Source organism: Ranitomeya variabilis, chromosome 5 (assembly GCF_051348905.1).
Source record: "Ranitomeya variabilis isolate aRanVar5 chromosome 5, aRanVar5.hap1, whole genome shotgun sequence".
NCBI lineage: Eukaryota > Metazoa > Chordata > Amphibia > Anura > Dendrobatidae > Ranitomeya > Ranitomeya variabilis.
This window is the reverse complement of record NC_135236.1, coordinates 41978882-41997613: the sequence shown is the minus strand read 5'-3', so window position 1 is coordinate 41997613 and position 18732 is coordinate 41978882. Positions and strand designations below refer to the sequence as shown.

The 18732-nt window shown below is 49.9% G+C and overlaps 1 protein-coding gene across 6 annotated transcripts; it reads right to left on the bottom strand.

Moving 5' to 3' along the window:
- Positions 1-10722: 10722 nt before the first annotated feature.
- LAMTOR4 (late endosomal/lysosomal adaptor, MAPK and MTOR activator 4) lies at positions 10723-18493 on the bottom strand. 6 transcript variants are annotated; one of them, XR_013215507.1, is made up of 5 exons: positions 18341-18493; positions 16558-16638; positions 15757-15871; positions 13680-13837; positions 10723-10955 (listed from the first exon to the last, which is right to left on the bottom strand). XR_013215507.1 is itself a non-coding variant. In XM_077261720.1 (4 exons), exons 1-4 carry the CDS (start codon positions 18341-18343, stop codon positions 10858-10860), a joined length of 297 nt encoding a protein of 98 aa, XP_077117835.1. In that variant the 5' UTR covers positions 18344-18480; the 3' UTR covers positions 10723-10857. The 6 variants fall into 6 exon arrangements, 4 of the variants coding, with proteins under 4 accessions (XP_077117835.1, XP_077117832.1, XP_077117834.1 ...); XR_013215506.1 differs by having other exon boundaries at positions 18302-18451; XM_077261720.1 differs by lacking the exon at positions 13680-13837 and having other exon boundaries at positions 18341-18480.
- Between the last annotated feature and the right edge of the window lie 239 nt (positions 18494-18732).

Here is an 18732-nt window from a genome sequence, read left to right as displayed (position 1 = left end):
ATGTGTTCTGTGCAGTGATGGATCGCACTTCTCTACGTCTGACGGAGGAGTTAGGGTTTGGTGACTCCAGGAGGATTTTACCACCTGTGTTGTGCCCAATGTACGGATGGTGGAGATAATGCTATGGGCTGTTATCAGGTGGTCGGCATTGGGCCCTTAGTTCCAGTGAAGGGAAATCTAAATTCTTCCATAGAGATGAGTGAACCTTTTAAGGTTCGGGTCGGCTGTGTTCGCGAACAGTTCTCCAAACATAGCCATTCAATTTGATGGGGGGAAAAAAACAAATGTATAGACACCTACGGGGGTGGGGGGGACAAAAGATGTCAAAACAACTCAAATTAGGGGCAGACACCAGGGAAAGTGGCATCAGCCAACCTAAAGCAGATGGTTGGGGGCTGGCATTTCCAGGCTGGTAAGGGGACATGGATTTTGCTGTCTAGAAATGACATCTATTAGCTGTACCAATTCTGACGCTTTGCCCAGCTCTTCCCACTTTCCCTGGTGTGGTGGCAAGTGGGGTTGATGTCACCTTTGTACTGTACGGTGACATCGAGCCCAGAGGTTCGTAATGGAGAGACATTTATAAAACGCCCTCATTACTAACTCCATTGTGATATTGTATATAAAAAAAACACCCAGAATACAGTCCTTTAATTGCAAGAATGACACAGACTCCGTTAATGAATCTAAATTAACCCATACTCACGTCATGGCCCAGCTCCCCTGTAACAGAATTAAAATAAGTAACAATATTCCTCACCAGTCCACAGAGAAATCTGTTGCTGAAGGTCAAGCATGGCTAACTAAATAGCAAGCCGTAGTGTGTTAGCAAGCTTAATTTCCCAAATTCCCCATTACCTAATACATAAGTATTGGAAGCGTGCCTGTCCAAGATTTAGATATAGCGTCTATGATTTTTATATCTGTATTTTGTATATCTCTATGGCTAAAATATTGATTCCATATCCTTAACAAGTCTAGCTCTGCCACATCTAGATGGCAGGCTGCATTGTTGCATGATGCGACTATACAGCCTGCCATCCAGCAGAGACACTGAGCAGCGTGTGCCAGCCCTGCTCAGTGTCTCGAGGTTAACTCCTGTCACCTCACTGACGTCACAGCGAGCGTGATGAAGTTCTCACACTCGCAGTGCCGGCAGAAAGGTCCTGGGAGTTTCACAATGAACTCAGTTCTACTCCGTTGGCATGCGCACACCATTACAACTCTTCCCACTGCGCTCACGTCAGGTGGAGTTGAGTTCATTGGTTGTGAACTCCCAGGACCTTTCTGATGGCACCGCAAGCATAAGCACTTTCTCCAAGCATGGCCCCTTACTCGCCTAGGAATACCAGCCGCCGGCCTTAGCTTGGCTGGTTGTCAAAAATGGGACCCTACACAGTTTAAGATTATTTTATTAAAAAGTATGGCTTGGTGACCCCTCTATTCTTGGTAACCAGCCAGGATAAAGCCGACAGCTGAGAGTTGCAGCCCAGATCTGTCAGTTTTGCAAATGCTAGTTTTATTAAAAAGATTACACCATGTATTTTTTTAATTTATCTATTGCTCAGGCCTGGCAGTCTGGGAGCCCTACTATTTCAGGCAACACACATGAAAGAGACCCAACTTGGAGTCTCCACATTTCAACAAATTGTAACATCAGCAGCATTCAGGAAGCACAGAAGACACCACAAAGGTGTCACAGACTGCAGTTAAGCAAGATCAATACATGACACTAAAAACGACACCATCGCCTAGTGTGTACAGTCTACGTCCGAGGTGCAAAAGTTATTGGCTATCCATGACTTGTTCATTTTGATGAAAGTTAGGCGGTCTACACTTTCAGGGGACTGCACTTATCCATCAGGACACCACCAGCAATCCTAAAAACACCACCAGCAATCCTTTTTGGAAGTGCATCTGAACAGCAAGGTGGATTGCTGTTGAGGGGAGATAGAGAGAAAAAAAATAAAAATCTATAAATCTTCAGCACAGCGAGTGTGAGCGAGCTGAGTGTGACCTGAGTGTAAGTGTGGACGGCGGTAAGTGTGTGACTTGTGATTCAGTGACTTTGGAATCAGGGAGTTTCCAAGGGAGGAATTGCTGTTCCAAGTGTTAATTAATACTTTGTATTTATTTTTATTTAACGTTTCTGTCTGGTGCAATCCCCATTAGGAAATGTGCTCCACAATTGTTAATGCCATCCAGTGTACATCTTGCCACATGTATGCAGTCCTTGACCAGCCGGTCGAGGGTGCATACTGCTGTGCGAGATGTGAGCACATTGTGCATTTGGAAACCCAGATACTGGATCTAAATGTGCAGCTGGCAACACTGAGATCCATAGACAATATGGAGAGGAGTCTTCTGCTCACAGAGCAGACGCTCAATGGGATAGATGAGGAGGGGGATGGTAGGATGGAGCTGCAGGACAGTGAGGCAGTTAGCTGGGTGACGGTTAGGAAGCGGGGTAGAGGGAAGAGTGCCAGGGAGGCTAGTCCTGATCTGGCACACCCCAATAAGTTTGCTAAGTTGGCAGACGAGGGGGGTGCCAGTACAGGGGTAGCACTGCTGCAGCCAGGCATGTCCTCTGAAAGCCGGAGGAGTGACTGCTACAGTAAGGAGGGAAATAGGAGAGCAGGGCAGGCCAGACAGGTGCTGGTAGTGGGGGACTCAATTATTAGGGGAACAGATAGGGCAATCTGTCACAAAGACAGGGATCGTCGGACGGTGTGCTGCCTACCTGGCGCTCGAGTCCGACACATCGCTGATCGGGTGGACAGATTACTGGGAGGGGCTGGTGAGGACCCAGCGGTCATGGTGCACATTGGCACAAATGACAAAGTTAAAGGTAGGTGGAAGGTCCTTAAAGATGATTTCAGGGAATTAGGCTGCAAGCTGAAAGCAAGGACCTCCAATGTGGTATTTTCCAAAATACTGCCTGTACCACGTGCCACGCCAGAGAGGCAACGGGAGATTAGGGAGGTTAATAAGTGGCTCAAGAATTGGTGTAGGAAGGAGGGGTTTGGGTTCCTGCAGAACTGGGCCGACTTCTCAGTTGGCTACAGGCTCTACGCTAGGGACGGGCTGCACCTCAATGGGGAAGGTGCAGCTGTGCTGGGGGAGAAAATGGCTAGAAGGTTGGAGGAGTGTTTAAACTAGGGATTGGGGGAGGGTATTCATTTTATAGGAGGGGAAGATAGTGCAGATAGAGACCTGGGCACAAATAAGGAAGTTGGGGGTGGCGGTGGCATGGGGGGTGGGGTTAGAACAGTTAGTAATTTAAGAAAGAATAGATGTACAGAGAGTAACATCAAATGCATGTATACTAATGCCAGAAGCCTCGCCAACAAAATGGATGAATTAGAACTAATGTTGTTGGAACATAATTATGACATGGTGGGGATATCTGAGACGTGGCTGGATGAGAGCCATGACTGGGCTGTTAACTTGCAGGGCTATAGCCTGTTCAGAAATGACCGTACAGATAAGCGAGGGGGTGGGGTGTGTCTATATGTAAAATCTTCCTTAAAACCCATCCTGCGTGATAATATAGGTGAATTTAATGAAAATGTAGAGTCTCTGTGGGTGGAGATAAGGGGAGGGGGAAAAAATAATAAATTACTGATAGGGGTTTGTTATAAATCTCCAAAACTAATGGAAGCAATGGAGAATATCCTCGTAAAGCAAATAGATGAAGCTGCGACTCAAGGAGAAGTCATTATTATGGGGGACTTCAATTACCCTGAAATAGATTGGGGAACAGAAACCTGCAGTTCCAGCAAAGGTAATCGGTTTTTGACAACTATGAGAGACAATTACCTTTCACAACTGGTTCAGGACCCAACAAGGAGGGGGGCACTGCTAGACCTAATATTAACCAACAGGCCAGACCGCATATCAAATATAAGGGTTGGGGGTCACTTGGGGAATAGTGATCACAAAATAATAAGTTTTCATGTAACCTTTAATAAGATGGGTAGTAGGGGGGTGACAAGGACACTAAACTTCAGGAGGGCAAATTTCCAACGGATGAGAGAGGATCTTGGTGCAATTAACTGGGACGATATCCTGAGACACAAAAATACACAAAGAAAATGGGAGACGTTTATTAGCATCCTGGATAGGACCTGTGCACAGTATATACCGTATGGGAATAAACATACTAGAAATAGGAGGAAACCAATATGGCTAAATAGAGCTGTAAGGGGCGCAATAAGGGACAAAAAGAAAGCATTTAGAGAATTAAAGGAAGTAGGTAGTGAGGAGGCATTAAATAAATACAGAAAATTAAATAAATTCTGTAAAAAGCAAATCAAGGCAGCAAAATTGAGACAGAGAGACTCATTGCCAGAGAGAGTAAAAATAATCCCAAAATATTCTTTAACTATATAAATAGTAAGAAACTAAAAAATGACAGTGTTGGCCCCCTTAAAAATAGTCTGGGTGAAATGGTGGACGAGGATGAGGAAAAAGCCAATATGCTAAATGACTTTTTTTCATCAGTATTTACAAAAGAAAATCCCATGGCGACAATATGACTAGTGATAAAAATTCCCCATTAAATGTCACCTGCTTAACCCAGCAGGAAGTACGGCGGCGTCTAAAAATAACTAAAATTGACAAATCTCCGGGCCCGGATGGGATACACCCCCGAGTACTACAGGAACTAAGTACAGTCATTGATAGACCATTATTTTTAATCTTTAAAGAGTCCATAATAACAGGGTCTGTACCACAGGACTGGCGTATAGCAAATGTGGTGCCTATATTCAAAAAAGGGGCAAAAACTGAACTCGGAAATTATAGGCCAGTAAGCTTAACCTCTACTGTGGGTAAAATCCTGGAGGGCATTCTAAGGGATGCTATACTGGAGTATCTGAAGAGGAATAACCTCATGACCCAGTATCAGCACGGGTTTACTAGGGACCGCTCATGTCAGACTAATTTGATCAGCTTCTATGAAGAGGTAAGTTCCAGACTGGACCATGGGAACCCAGTGGACGTAGTGTGTATGGACTTTTCAAAAGCTTTTGATATGGTGCCACACAAAAGGTTGTTACATAAAATGAGAGTAATGGGGATAGGGGAAAATATGTGTAAGTGAGTTGAGAGCTGGCTCAGGGATAGGAAACAAAGGGTGGTTATTAATGGAGCACACTCGGACTGGGTCGCGGTTAGCAGTGGGGTACCACAGGGGTCAGTATTGGGCCCTCTTCTTTTTAACATATTTATTAATGACCTTGTAGGGGGCATTCAGAGTAGAATTTCAATATTTGCAGAGGACACTAAACTCTGTAGGGTAATCAATACAGGGGAGGACAATTTTATATTACAGGATGATTTATGTAAACTAGAAGCTTGGGCTGATAAATGGCAAATGAGCTTTAATGGGGATAAATGTAAGGTCATGCACTTGGGTAGAAGTAATAAGATGTATAACTATGTGCTTAATTCTAAAACTCTGGGCAAAACCATCAATGAAAAAGACCTGGGTGTATGGGTGGATGACACTCATATTCAGTGGCCAGTGTCAGGCAGCTGCTACAAAGGCAAATAAAATAATGGGATGTATTAAAAGAGGCATAGATGCTCATGTGGAGAACATAATTTTACCTCTATACAAGTCACTAGTGCGACCACACTTAGAATACTGTGCACAGTTCTGGTCTCCGGTGTATAAGAAAGACATAGCTGAACTAGAGCGGGTGCAGAGAAGAGCGACCAAGGTTATTAGAGGACTGGGGGGTCTGCAATACCAAGATAGGTTATTACACTTGGGGCTATTTAGTATGGAAAAACGAAGACTAAGGGGTGATCTTATTTTAATGTATAAATATATGAGGGGACAGTACAAAGACCTTTCTGATGATCTTTTTAATCATAGACCTGAGACAGGGACAAGGGGGCATCCTCTACGTCTGGAGGAAAGAAGGTTTAAGCATAATAACAGACGCGGATTCTTTACTGTAAGAGCAGTGAGACTATGGAACTCTCTGCCGTATGATGTTGTAATGAGTGATTCATTAATTAAATTTAAGAGGGGACTGGATACCTTTCTGGAAAAGTATAATGTTACAGGGTATATACACTAGATTCCTTGATAAGGCGTTGATCCAGGGAACTAGTCTGATTGCCGTATGTGGAGTCGGGAAGGAATTTTTTTCCCCATGGTGGAGTTACTCTTTGCCACATGGGTTTTTTTTTGCCTTCCTCTGGATCAACATGTTAGGGCATGTTAGGTTAGGCTATGGGTTGAACTAGATGGACTTAAAGTCTTCCTTCAACCTCAATAACTATGTAACTATGTGTCTCGAGGTTAACTCCTGTCACCTCACTGACGTCACAGCGAGCGTGATAAAGTTCTCACACTCGCAGTGCCGGCAGAAAGGTCCTGGGAGTTTCACAATGAACTCAGTTCTACTCCGTTGGCATGCGCACACCATTACAACTCTTCCCACTGCGCTCACGTCAGGTGGAGTTGAGTTCATTGGTTGTGAACTCCCAGGACCTTTCTGATGGCACCGCAAGCATAAGCACTTTCTCCAAGCATGGCCCCTTACTCGCCTAGGAATACCAGCCGCCGGCCTTAGCTTGGCTGGTTGTCAAAAATGGGACCCTACACAGTTTAAGATTATTTTATTAAAAAGTATGGCTTGGTGACCCCTCTATTCTTGGTAACCAGCCAGGATAAAGCTGACAGCTGAGAGTTGCAGCCCAGATCTGTCAGTTTTGCAAATGCTAGTTTTATTAAAAAGATTACACCATGTATTTTTTTAATTTATCTATTGCTCAGGCCTGGCGGTCTGGGAGCCCTACTATTTCAGGCAACACACATGAAAGAGACCCAACTTGGAGTCTCCACATTTCAACAAATTGTAACATCAGCAGCATTCAGGAAGCACAGAAGACACCACAAAGGTGTCACAGACTGCAGTTACGCAAGATCAATACATGACACTAAAAACAACACCATCGCCTAGTGTGTACAGTCTACGTCCGAGGTGCAAAAGTTATTGGCTATCCATGACTTGTTCATTTTGATGAAAGTTAGGCGGTCTACACTTTCAGGGGACTGCACTTATCCATCAGGACACCACCAGCAATCCTGAAAACACGTTCTGAGAGAACGCTGGCTGCCGGGCATGTCAAAACCTCCAAGACGTGACAGACGAGCGCACGCCACTCATCCATTTTTGAAGACCAAAATGGAAAAAGGTCCAAATGCCCCCTGATGGCATGAGTAGTGAGATCCAGCCACTCCTGCACCATCCTCTCCAGTCGTTCAACTGTCAGACTTGTACTTTGTTCTACTGGTGTAAACAATGTGTGAAATCACTCACAGAAATCGCTTATGCCAGTTACACTGCTGCTTTTGCAATGACACCTTGACGTTCCCGGGGTTAGACGTCCATAACTGCAATTCACGTTGGGGAAAGCCACTCTTACGATTGTCTACAAGAGTGTTTCAGAGCTCCAACATGCGCGTCCCTTTCCATGGGAAAATTTACTCTTGTACCGTGGATCTAAAAGAGTGGCAACAACGCAATCAACACTATTTCTAAACTTAAGAATACAGGCATCATGTTGCAGATAATGCAGCAAGTGTCGGTGCTTCCATGAGATCCAAGTTCATGGTGTGTTGGTGGAGGGGTAACACTCAAGGTTGCTTCCTCCGTCCCTTCCTGCCAACCACAACAGAGGGGATCATTATCTTCTTCATCTCCTTACTGTTGCCCATCCATCACCTCTTCCTCCTCCATTTGTTCCTTGGCTCCTGCATCTTCACTAAGTTTCTATGGTACCATGAGCCCCCCCTTGACCATTGTAATCCACCCTACCAAATTTGATAGTTATCCCTTCTGCATCCTCCTCTGCCACTGGGACCAACACCTCCTTACGCAGACTATTCAAAGTGACCATAGATGACCGGAATATTGGTGCCGATGACGGCATCATCAGTTCAAACCATCTTAGTAGCCATTTCAAAACTGTGCAGAGGTCCTTAATCTGTGCGCACGCTGTAAACGTGATGTGCGCCACGTCCGTACTGCGTTGACTCACGTTATACATGACATACTGCGTCAGGGCTTGTTGCTGCTGCCACAGTCGCTGCATCATGTGCAGAGTGGAAATTCCACCATGTCGGCACATCGCTAACCAAACGGTTAACCAATAGGCCGAAAAGCCTCTGTATCGATGCAAGACGATGACCTGCGGGGTGCGCTCGTTGGAAGCAAGTGCACAGCTTACATGCTTTCTGGAGCAGCTCACCCAGGCTGGGATAGTGGAGAAAACGCTGTACCACAAGGTTGAGGACATGAGCCGTGCAAGGCACGTGTGTAAGCTTGCCTCGCTGTAGGGCCACCAGCAGGTTCGCACCTTCCCGGGATCTAGGGCAAGTGTAGACAGCCATTGATCAAGCTCAGCCAAGAAAGCTGTCCACCACTCTTCAGCTGTACACTGTGTGCAGAATTATTAGGCAAGTTGTATTTTAGAGGATTATTTTTATTATTGATGAACAACTATGTTCTCCATCAACCCAAAAGACTCAAATATCAAAGCTTAATATTTTTGGAAGTTGGAGTGGGGTTTTTTAGATTTGGCTATCTTAGGAGGATATCTGTTTGGGCAGGTAACTATTACTGTGCAGAATTATTAGGCAACTTACTAAAATTAATCTGTTTACGATGAACATTGCGTGCAGCAGCCACCACAGCCTCCCAAACACTGTTCCGAGAGGTGGACTGTTTTCCCTCCCTGTAGATCTCACATTTTATGAGGGACCACAGGTTCTCTATGGGGTTCAGATCAGGTGAACAAGGGGGCCATGTCATTATTTCTTCTTCTTTGAGACCTTTACTGGCCAGCCACGCTGTGGAGTAGTTGGAGGCATGTGATGGAGCATTGTCCTGCATGAAAATCATGTTTTTCTTGAACGATACCGACTTCTTCCTGTACCACTGCTTGAAGAAGTTGTCTTCCAGAAATTGGCAGTAGGTCTGGGAGTTGAGCTTCACTCCATCCTCAACCCGAAAAGGTCCCACAAGTTCATCTTTGATGATGCCAGCCCATACCAGTACCCCACCTCCACCTTGCTGGCGTCTGAGTCGGAGTGGAGCTCTCTGCCCTTTACTGATCCAGTCTCTGGCCCATCCATCTGGCCCATCAAGAGTCAGGGTATGTGCACACGCTGCGGATTTTGCTGCGGATCCGCAGCAGTTTTCCCTAAGTTTACAGTACCATGTAAACCTATGGGGAAAAAAAAAAACCGCTGTGCATATGCTGCGGAAAAATCCGCGCGGAAACGCTGTGGATTATTTTCCGCAGCATGTCACTTTCTGCGGATTACACAGCAGTTTTCAACATGCACCAATAGGAAAGTGCAGTTGAAAACACGCAGAGGAATCCGCAAAAGAAACCGCGTGAAAATCCGCAGTGGTTTTGCACTGCGGATTTTCAAAATCCGCAACGTGGGCACATGGCCTCACTCTCATTTCATCAGTCCACAAAACCTTTGAGAAGTCAGTCTTAAGATATTTCTTGGCCCAGTCTTGACGTTTTATCTTATGTTTCTTGTACAATGGTGGTCGTTTTTCAGCCTTCCTTACCTTGGCCATGTCCCTGAGTAGCGCACACTTGTGCTTTTTGTTACTCCAGTAACGTTGTAGCTCTGAAATACGGCAAAACTGGTGGCAAATGGCATCTTGGCAGCTTCACACTTGATTTTCCTCAATTCATGGACAGTTATTTTGCGCCTTTTTGCCCAACACGCTTCTTGCGACCCTGTTGGCTATTTGCCATGAAACCCTTGATTGTTCGGTGATCACGCTTCAAAAGTTTGGCAATTTCAAGACTGCTGCATCCCTGTGCAAGACATCTCACAATTTTGGACTTTTCAGAGCCGTCAATTCTCTCTTCTGACCCATTTTGCCAAAGGAAAGGAAGTTGCCTAATAATTACGCACACCTTATATAGGGTTTTGATGTAATTAGACAACACCCCTCCTCATTACAGAGATGCACATCACCTGATTTACTGAATTGGTAGTTGGCTCTCAAGACTGAACAGCTTGGAGTAGGACAACATGTATAACAAGTATCGTGTAATCAAAATACAACTTGCCAAATAATTCTGCACACAGTGTATGACTGATCTCCAAGGTATATCAATTTATACCCTGCCTGACTGCGGCGATATATGCCCACCATCCATGTGTCAGCGTGCGGGACGCTTTGCCGCCCCTGCTGCTACCAGAAACACGGACGTCCAAAACAGCCCTTAGTGGAAACTTGGATCATTCACAGATTTTTAGGAAAACCGTTGGAACACAAGCTTCATACAGACATGATTGTCAGGCACCGCTCCTTCCAATATACAGCAATGATCGGAGGCTGAAAGTTCTGGGGGGGGGGGGAGGGAAAGCGAGGTCCTAAACTTCTCACTGTGTAATATCAGCCATCAATATAATCAGCAATAGGCCCCAGTTTTATAGATGCAGCCTGCAGGGTAAAGAATGGAGGCCTTTCCTGTAAAGGTTTACATACCTCATCCATCTCCCCTTACATAGCCTAGACCTCTGTAACAAAGCCTCAGCTGCGAGAAATATTATCTCTGTGCAAGGAGATAATAGAGAAGTGCCGTATCTATTCATACACCGTGAACAAATTCCAAATAATTCACAATTGTCACTAATCCAGCACAGAACAGCAAGTCAGCCGGAAGAAGAAGTCCAGAAACGTTTAATAACCTTTATACATAAAGCAAAACAACCCCGGAGGGTCTGTCTCCTGGACGAGCCCCCCGGATTTACTTTCTTTTATACAAATGTGATGCAGCAGAGGACGACGGCACCGAGGGTCAGACGCTGATCGGCTCCCGCACCACGTTCTGACGCTTCACGACGTAGATCTTCTGTCCGGAGATGGTGACGAGGAAGGAGTGCTCCCCGAAAACAACTGCAGGGGGGCAGAAGAGAGAGGGGTTTAGTAATATGTCCTGGGGATAGAACCTGTGTGTTATACGGCATGGGATTGGCTAGAATGGCCGCCGTCGGGAAAGAGACGCACGCAGGCGCGGCCGCCATCAGGAAAGAGACGCACGCAGGCACCACCATCAGGAAAGAGGTGCACGCAGGCGCGGCCGCCATCAGGAAAGAGATGCACGCAGGCACCACCATCAGGAAAGAGACGCACGCAGGCGCGGCCGCCATCAGGAAAGACGCACGCAGGCACCACCATCAGGAAAGAGGTGCACGCAGGCGCGGCCGCCATCAGGAAAGAGACGCACGCAGGCACCACCATCAGGAAAGAGACGCACGCAGGCGCGGCCGCCATCAGGAAAGACGCACGCAGGCACCACCATCAGGAAAGAGACGCACGCAGGCGCGGCCACCATCAGGAAAGAGACGCACGCAGGCACCACCATCAGGAAAGAGACGCACGCAGGCGCGGCCACCATCAGGAAAGAGACGCACGCAGGCACCACCATCAGGAAAGAGACGCACGCAGGCGCGGCCGCCATCAGGAAAGACGCACGCAGGCACCACCATCAGGAAAGAGACGCACGCAGGCGCGGCCGCCATCAGGAAAGAGACGCACGCAGGCGCGGCCGCCATCAGGAAAGAGACGCACGCCGCAGGCACAGCCGCCATCGGGAAAGAGGTGCATGCAGGCGCGGCCGCGATCGGGAAAGAGGTGCACGCAGGCGCGGCCGCCATCAGGAAAGAGACGCACGCAGGCACCACCATCAGGAAAGAGGTGCACGCAGGCGCGGCCGCCATCAGGAAAGAGACGCACGCAGGCACCACCATCAGGAAAGAGACGCACGCAGGCGCGGCCGCCATCAGGAAAGACGCACGCAGGCACCACCATCAGGAAAGAGACGCACGCAGGCGCGGCCACCATCAGGAAAGAGACGCACGCAGGCACCACCATCAGGAAAGAGACGCACGCAGGCGCGGCCGCCATCAGGAAAGACGCACGCAGGCACCACCATCAGGAAAGAGACGCACGCAGGCGCGGCCGCCATCAGGAAAGAGACGCACGCAGGCGCGGCCGCCATCAGGAAAGAGACGCACGCCGCAGGCACAGCCGCCATCGGGAAAGAGGTGCATGCAGGCGCGGCCGCGATCGGGAAAGAGGTGCACGCAGGCGTGGCCTTCAGGAAAGAGACGCACGCAGGCGTCGCTGCCATCAGAGCAGTGCCCAATGGTCAGAGCCCCTGTAATCACATGGCAGGCACCTAACATCGGCCCTCATGGCTGCTGTCCTGGCGCCACCTCTGTGCAGGGTCAGAGGATTGCGCTATTCCTGTACAGAGTTACTGCAGCGTCACAGATGAGGGATGAGAGGAAAAGAAAGGTTCAACACTGGAAACATGCACAAAACACATTGGGTGCAGCAATATGGCCGTCTGTGGCGGACGCCATCTTTGTACCCCCACAGGAGAAGGACACTTATTCTACAAGTTAAAGTACGAGCGACCAAACCATCATTGAATCAAAGTTATTACAAGGACAAAAAAAAAAAAATCATCAATTTTTAAATCATTTTTTCTTTGCATCAGAATAAAGATTAAAAAGAAAAAAAAAAATCAAAATGATATTTTCACATATATACACATTTGATATTCTGCCGATTTTGCCAGTTTTCCCACCTACAAAGAGAATGGAGAGGTCTGTAATGTTTACCGCAGGTACACTTCACTTGTATGATTTTTCATAATTAATTTGCATATTATTGCATTAAATAAGTATCCAATCACCGACCAACCAGCACGAATTCTGGCTCTCACGGGCCTGTTAGGCCTCTTTTACACTTCCTTCTTTTAGCTCCCGTCGAAATACGACAATTTTTGAAAATGCAGGATCCTGCATTTCCCCATAGACTTGTATTAGCGACGTATCGTGACGGATGGACACACGTTTCGTCCGACATGCACTGGATCCTGCGGAATTTAACGGCCCATCTTTAAAAAAAAAAAAAAACGTTCCATGCTGGATGCGGTGCCCACGTTTTCCACTAATTTTACAATGTCGATCGATACGTCAGTTCACTGCACTCTGACGCAGGACGACCGACGGAAGGGTGAAAGAGGCCTTAGTTTTTCTATAAGAAGCCTCCTACTCTGCACTCATTACCTTTATTAATTGCACCTGTTTGACCTTGTTACCTGTATAAAAGACACCTAAGCACACTCTCAATCACACTCCAACCTCTCCACCATGGCCAAGACCAAAGAGCTATCTAAGGACATCAGGAGCAAAATTGTAGACCTGCACAAGGCTGGGATGGGCTACAGGACAGTAGGCAAGCGGCTTGGTGAGAAGGCAACAACTTGACAGAATTATTAGAAAATGAAAGAAACGCAACATGACTGTCCTTGGTCTGGGGTCCATGCAAAATCCATGAAAGGTCGGGAATCAGCCAAGAGCTACACAGGAGGACCTGGTCAATGACCTAAAAGAGAGCTGGGAGCACAGTCTCAAACATTACCGTTAGTAACACACGACGCAGTCATGGATTACAATCCCAAAGGTCCCCCTGCTCACATCAGCACAGGTCCAGGCCTGGGAGAAGGTCTTGTGGTATCAACATCACCCACCATGTTTTAAAGGAAGAAGAATGTGCACAACCCCAAGAACACCATCCCAACCGTGAAGCATAGTGGGGGAAACATACTTTAGGAGTGCTTTTCTTCACAGGAGACAGGATGACTGCACCATGTTGAAGGGAGGATGGATGGGGTCATGCATCACAAGATTTTGGCCAACAACCTCCTTCCCTCAGTAACAGCATTGAAGATGGGTTGTGGTTGGGTATTTCGGAATGACCATGACCTGAAACACACAAACAGGACAACCAAGGAGTGGCTCCGTAAGAAGCATTTCAAGGTCCTGGAGTGGCCTAGCCAGTATCCAGACCTGAACCCAATAGAAAATCTTTGGAGGAGCTGAAACTCAATGTTACCCAGTGACTGCTCCGAAACCTGAGAGATCTGGAGAAGATCTGTATGGAGGCGTGGGCCAAAATCCCTGCTGCAGTGTGTGCAAACCTGGTCAAGAACTCCAGGAAACGTCCACCTCTAATGGCAAACAAAGGTTTCTGGACCAAATATTAAGTTCTGTTTTTCGATTCTATCAAATACTTATTTCATGCAATAAAATGCAAATTAATTATGTAAAAATCAACAATGTGATTTTCTGAATTTTATTTTTTGATTCTGTCTCACAGGTGAAGCATCCCTACGATGAAAAATTACACCTCTCCATTCTGTGTAGGGGTTAAAACTGGCAAAATCGGGAGTGTAGCAGAGACTTATTTTCCTCGTCCTGCAGAATCCGGTCACTTTTCCTGCACACTGAACCCTACAGACACTAAACCCAGAAGTCGATGGTGGATTGTGGACATTTCCCTCTTCACAGCCCATTATGCGGGACATGAAGGCGTCACCGCGGATTACATCGGTCACACACAGCAGGAGACGTCACCGCGGATTACACCGGTCTCACACAGCAGGAGACATCACCACGGATTACACCAGTCACACACAGCAGGAGGCGTCACCGCGGATTACACCGGTCACACACAGCAGGAGGCGTCACCGCGGATTACACCAGTCACACACAGCAGGAGGCGTCACCGCGGATTACACCGGTCACACAGTAGGAGACGTCACCGCAGATTACACCGGTCACACAGCAGGAGGCGTCACCGCGGATTACACCGGTCACACACAGTAGGAGACGTCACCGCGGATTACACAGGTCACACACAGCAGGAGACGTCACCGCGGATTACACCGGTCACACACAGCAGGAGGCGTCACCGCGGATTACACCGGTCACACACAGCAGGAGACGTCACCACGGATTACACCGGTCACACACAGCAGGAGGTGTCACCGCGGATTACACCGGTCACACAGTAGGAGGCGTCACCGCGGATTACACCGGTCACACACAGCAGGAGACATCACCGCGGATTACACCGGTCACACACAGCAGGAGGCGTCACCGTGGATTACACCGGTCACACACAGCAGGAGGCGTCACCGCGGATTACACCGGTCACACACAGCAGGAGACATCACCGCGGATTACACCGGTCACACACAGTAGGAGGCGTCACCGCGGATTACACCGGTCACAGTAGGAGGCGTCACCGCGGATTACACCGGTCACACAGTAGGAGACGTCACCGCGGATTACACCGGTCACACACAGCAGGAGACGTCACCCTGGATTACACCGGTCACACACAGCAGGAGACGTCACCGCGGATTACACCGGTCACACACAGCAGGAGACGTCACCGCGGATTACAGCGGTCACACAGTAGGAGACGTCACCGCGGATTACACCGGTCACACACAGTAGGAAACGTCACCGCGGATTACACCGGTCACACACAGTAGGAGGAGTCACTGCGGATTTCAGCGGTCACACACAGTAGGAGACGTCACCGCGGATTACACCGGTCACACACAGCAGGAGACGTCACCGCGGATTACAGCGGTCACACAGTAGGAGACGTCACCGCGGATTACAGCGGTCACACACAGTAGGAGGAGTCACCGCGGATTTCAGCGGTCACACACAGTAGGAGGAGTCACCGCGGATTTCAGCGGTCACACACAGTAGGAGATGTCACCGCGGAATATACCGGTCACACACAGTAGGAGGCGCCACTGACAAACAGCAAGGGGTTAAACAATATGTCTGCTGTCTCCTTCAGAAGTCAGCAAGTGTGGACTCACCGCTCATCCGCTTGAACGGGACCTGATCTCCCAGGACGCGGAAGCTGCAGGCGGTGGTCACCATCTCCCGGATCACCCCGGCCAATCGCTCGTCATTCTCCAGGTCACCAGCGCTCTGCGGACAGGAAGGAGGCGGTCACAGGCCAGAGAATAGGGCGTGTCTAGGCTGCAATCACGGCCACGTATTTACCGCCTGCTCCCCGCACTCACCGCCCCGTGTTCCCGCCTGCGCCCCGCACTCACCGCCCCGTGCTCCCGCCTGCGCCCCGCACTCACCGCCCCGTGCTCCCGCCTGCGCCCCGCACTCACCGCCCCGTGCTCCCGCCTGCGCCCCGCACTCACCGCCCCGTGCTCCCGCCTGCGCCCCGCACTCACCGCCCCGTGCTCCCACCTGCGCCCCGCACTCACCGCCCCGTGTTCCCTCCTGCGCAACTCACCCTCCCGTATTCCCGCCTGTGCCCCGCACTCACCGCCCCGTGTTCCCGCCTGCGCCACTCAGCCTCCCGTGTTCCCGCCTGCGCCACTCAGCCTCCCGTGTTCCCGCCTGCGCCACTCAGCCTCCCGTGTTCCCGCCTGCGCCACTCAGCCTCCCGTGTTCCCGCCTGCGCCACTCAGCCTCCCGTGTTCCCGCCTGCGCCACTCAGCCTCCCGTGTTCCCGCCTGCGCCACTCAGCCTCCCGTGTTCCCGCCTGCGCCACTCAGCCTCCCGTGTTCCCGCCTGCGCCCCGCACTCACCGCCCAGTGTTCCCGCCTGCGCCCCGCACTCACCGCCCAGTGTTCCCACCTGCGCCCCGCACTCACCGCCAGCACGCCGTCCTCGCTCATCACCAGGTAGCCCTGCTGCTCCGGGATCCGCTCCAGCCCCTGTGTCAGGGTGGAGGTCTGAGGAAAGATCACACACAATCAATGACCCACTGCTCAGCCAGGGCAACCTGATGCAGGAACTAAAAGGGGAAGCTAGCAGTAAAGAGTGGAATAGCCCAGAGCCGAGTAAAGACAGAGCCCCCCGCCATCAATATACCAGAGACAGAGCGCCCCGCCATCAATATACCAGAGACAGAGCCCCCCGCCATCAATATACCAGAGACAGAGCCTCCCGCCATCAATATACCAGAGACAGAGCCCCCCGCCATCAATATACCAGAGACAGAGCCCCCCGCCATCAATATACCAGAGACAGAGCCCCCCGCCATCAATATACCAGAGACAGAGCCCCCCGCCATCAATATACCAGAGACAGAGCCCCCCGCCATCAATATACCAGAGACAGAGCCCCCCGCCATCAATATACCAGAGACAGAGCCCCCCCGCCATCAATATACCAGAGACAGAGCCCCCCGCCATCAATATACCAGAGCCCCCCGCCATCAATATACCAGGGACAGAGCCCCCCACCATCAATATACCAGAGACAGAGCCCCCCGCCATCAATATACCAGAGACAGAGCCTCCCACCATCAATATACCAGGGACAGAGCCCCCCGCCATCAATATACCAGAGACAGAGCCCCCCGCCATCAATATACCAGAGACAGAGCCCCCCCGCCATCAATATACCAGAGACAGAGCCCCCCGCCATCAATATACCAGAGCCCCCCGCCATCAATATACCAGGGACAGAGCCCCCCACCATCAATATACCAGAGACAGAGCCCCCCGCCATCAATATACCAGAGACAGAGCCTCCCACCATCAATATACCAGGGACAGAGCCCCCCGCCATCAATATACCAGAGACAGAGCCCCCCGCCATCAATATACCAGAGACAGAGCCTCCCGCCATCAATATACCAGAGACAGAGCCCCCCGCCATCAATATACCAGAGACAGAGCCCCCCGCCATCAATATACCAGAGACAGAGCCCCCCGCCATCAATATACCAGAGACAGAGCCCCCCCGCCATCAATATACCAGAGACAGAGCCCCCCCGCCATCAATATACCAGAGACAGAGCCCCCCGCCATCAATATACCAGAGACAGAGCCCCCCGCCATCAATATACCAGAGACAGAGCCCCCCGCCATCAATACACCAGGGACAGAGCCCCCCGCCATCAATATACCAGGGACAGAGCCCCCCGCCATCAATATACCAGGGACAGAGCCCCCCGCCATCAATATACCAGGGACAGAGCCCCCCGCCATCAATACACCAGAGCCGGAGCCCCCCGCCATCAATATACCAGAGACAGAGCCCCCCCGCCATCAATATACCAGAGACAGAGCCCCCCCGCCATCAATATACCAGAGACAGAGCCCCCCGCCATCAATATACCAGAGACAGAGCCCCCCGCCATCAATATACCAGAGACAGAGCCCCCCGCCATCAATACACCAGGGACAGAGCCCCCCGCCATCAATATACCAGGGACAGAGCCCCCCGCCATCAATATACCAGGGACAGAGCCCCCCGCCATCAATATACCAGGGACAGAGCCCCCCGCCATCAATACACCAGAGCCGGAGCCCCCCGCCATCAATATACCAGAGACAGAGCCCCCCGCCATCAATATACCAGAGACAGAGCCCCCCGCCATCAATACACAAGAGCCGGAGCCATTATTACCGCACCACCACCACGCACCATATCTGCTGCGGCTACTCCCGACCGCTGCCGGATTTTCTCCCCGCCCCTCCTGCTTCCTATAGGACGGTCACAGAGCAACTAAACCGCGATTAACTGGATTTGCCGTCAATCAACACTAAGTCCCGCCTCACTGTTGCACTCGGCAGCGCTTCACGTGATTTTGTCTGTTTTCTTCTGATTCGTTCGTAAAATTGTCAATCATTGTAGACGTTGCAGAGACGAGCTGGGATTGGTCGGCGCTCTACGCTCTACCACGTATAAGAGGTTGAAGTTTACACTCCGAGTATGTGACTCATCCGTGTGGAATGGCGGCCATATTGGTGTAGTCTTAGACGGGTAGAGATGAGGTGATGGGCTCACACATCATGGCTCCGTCTGTGCGGACATAA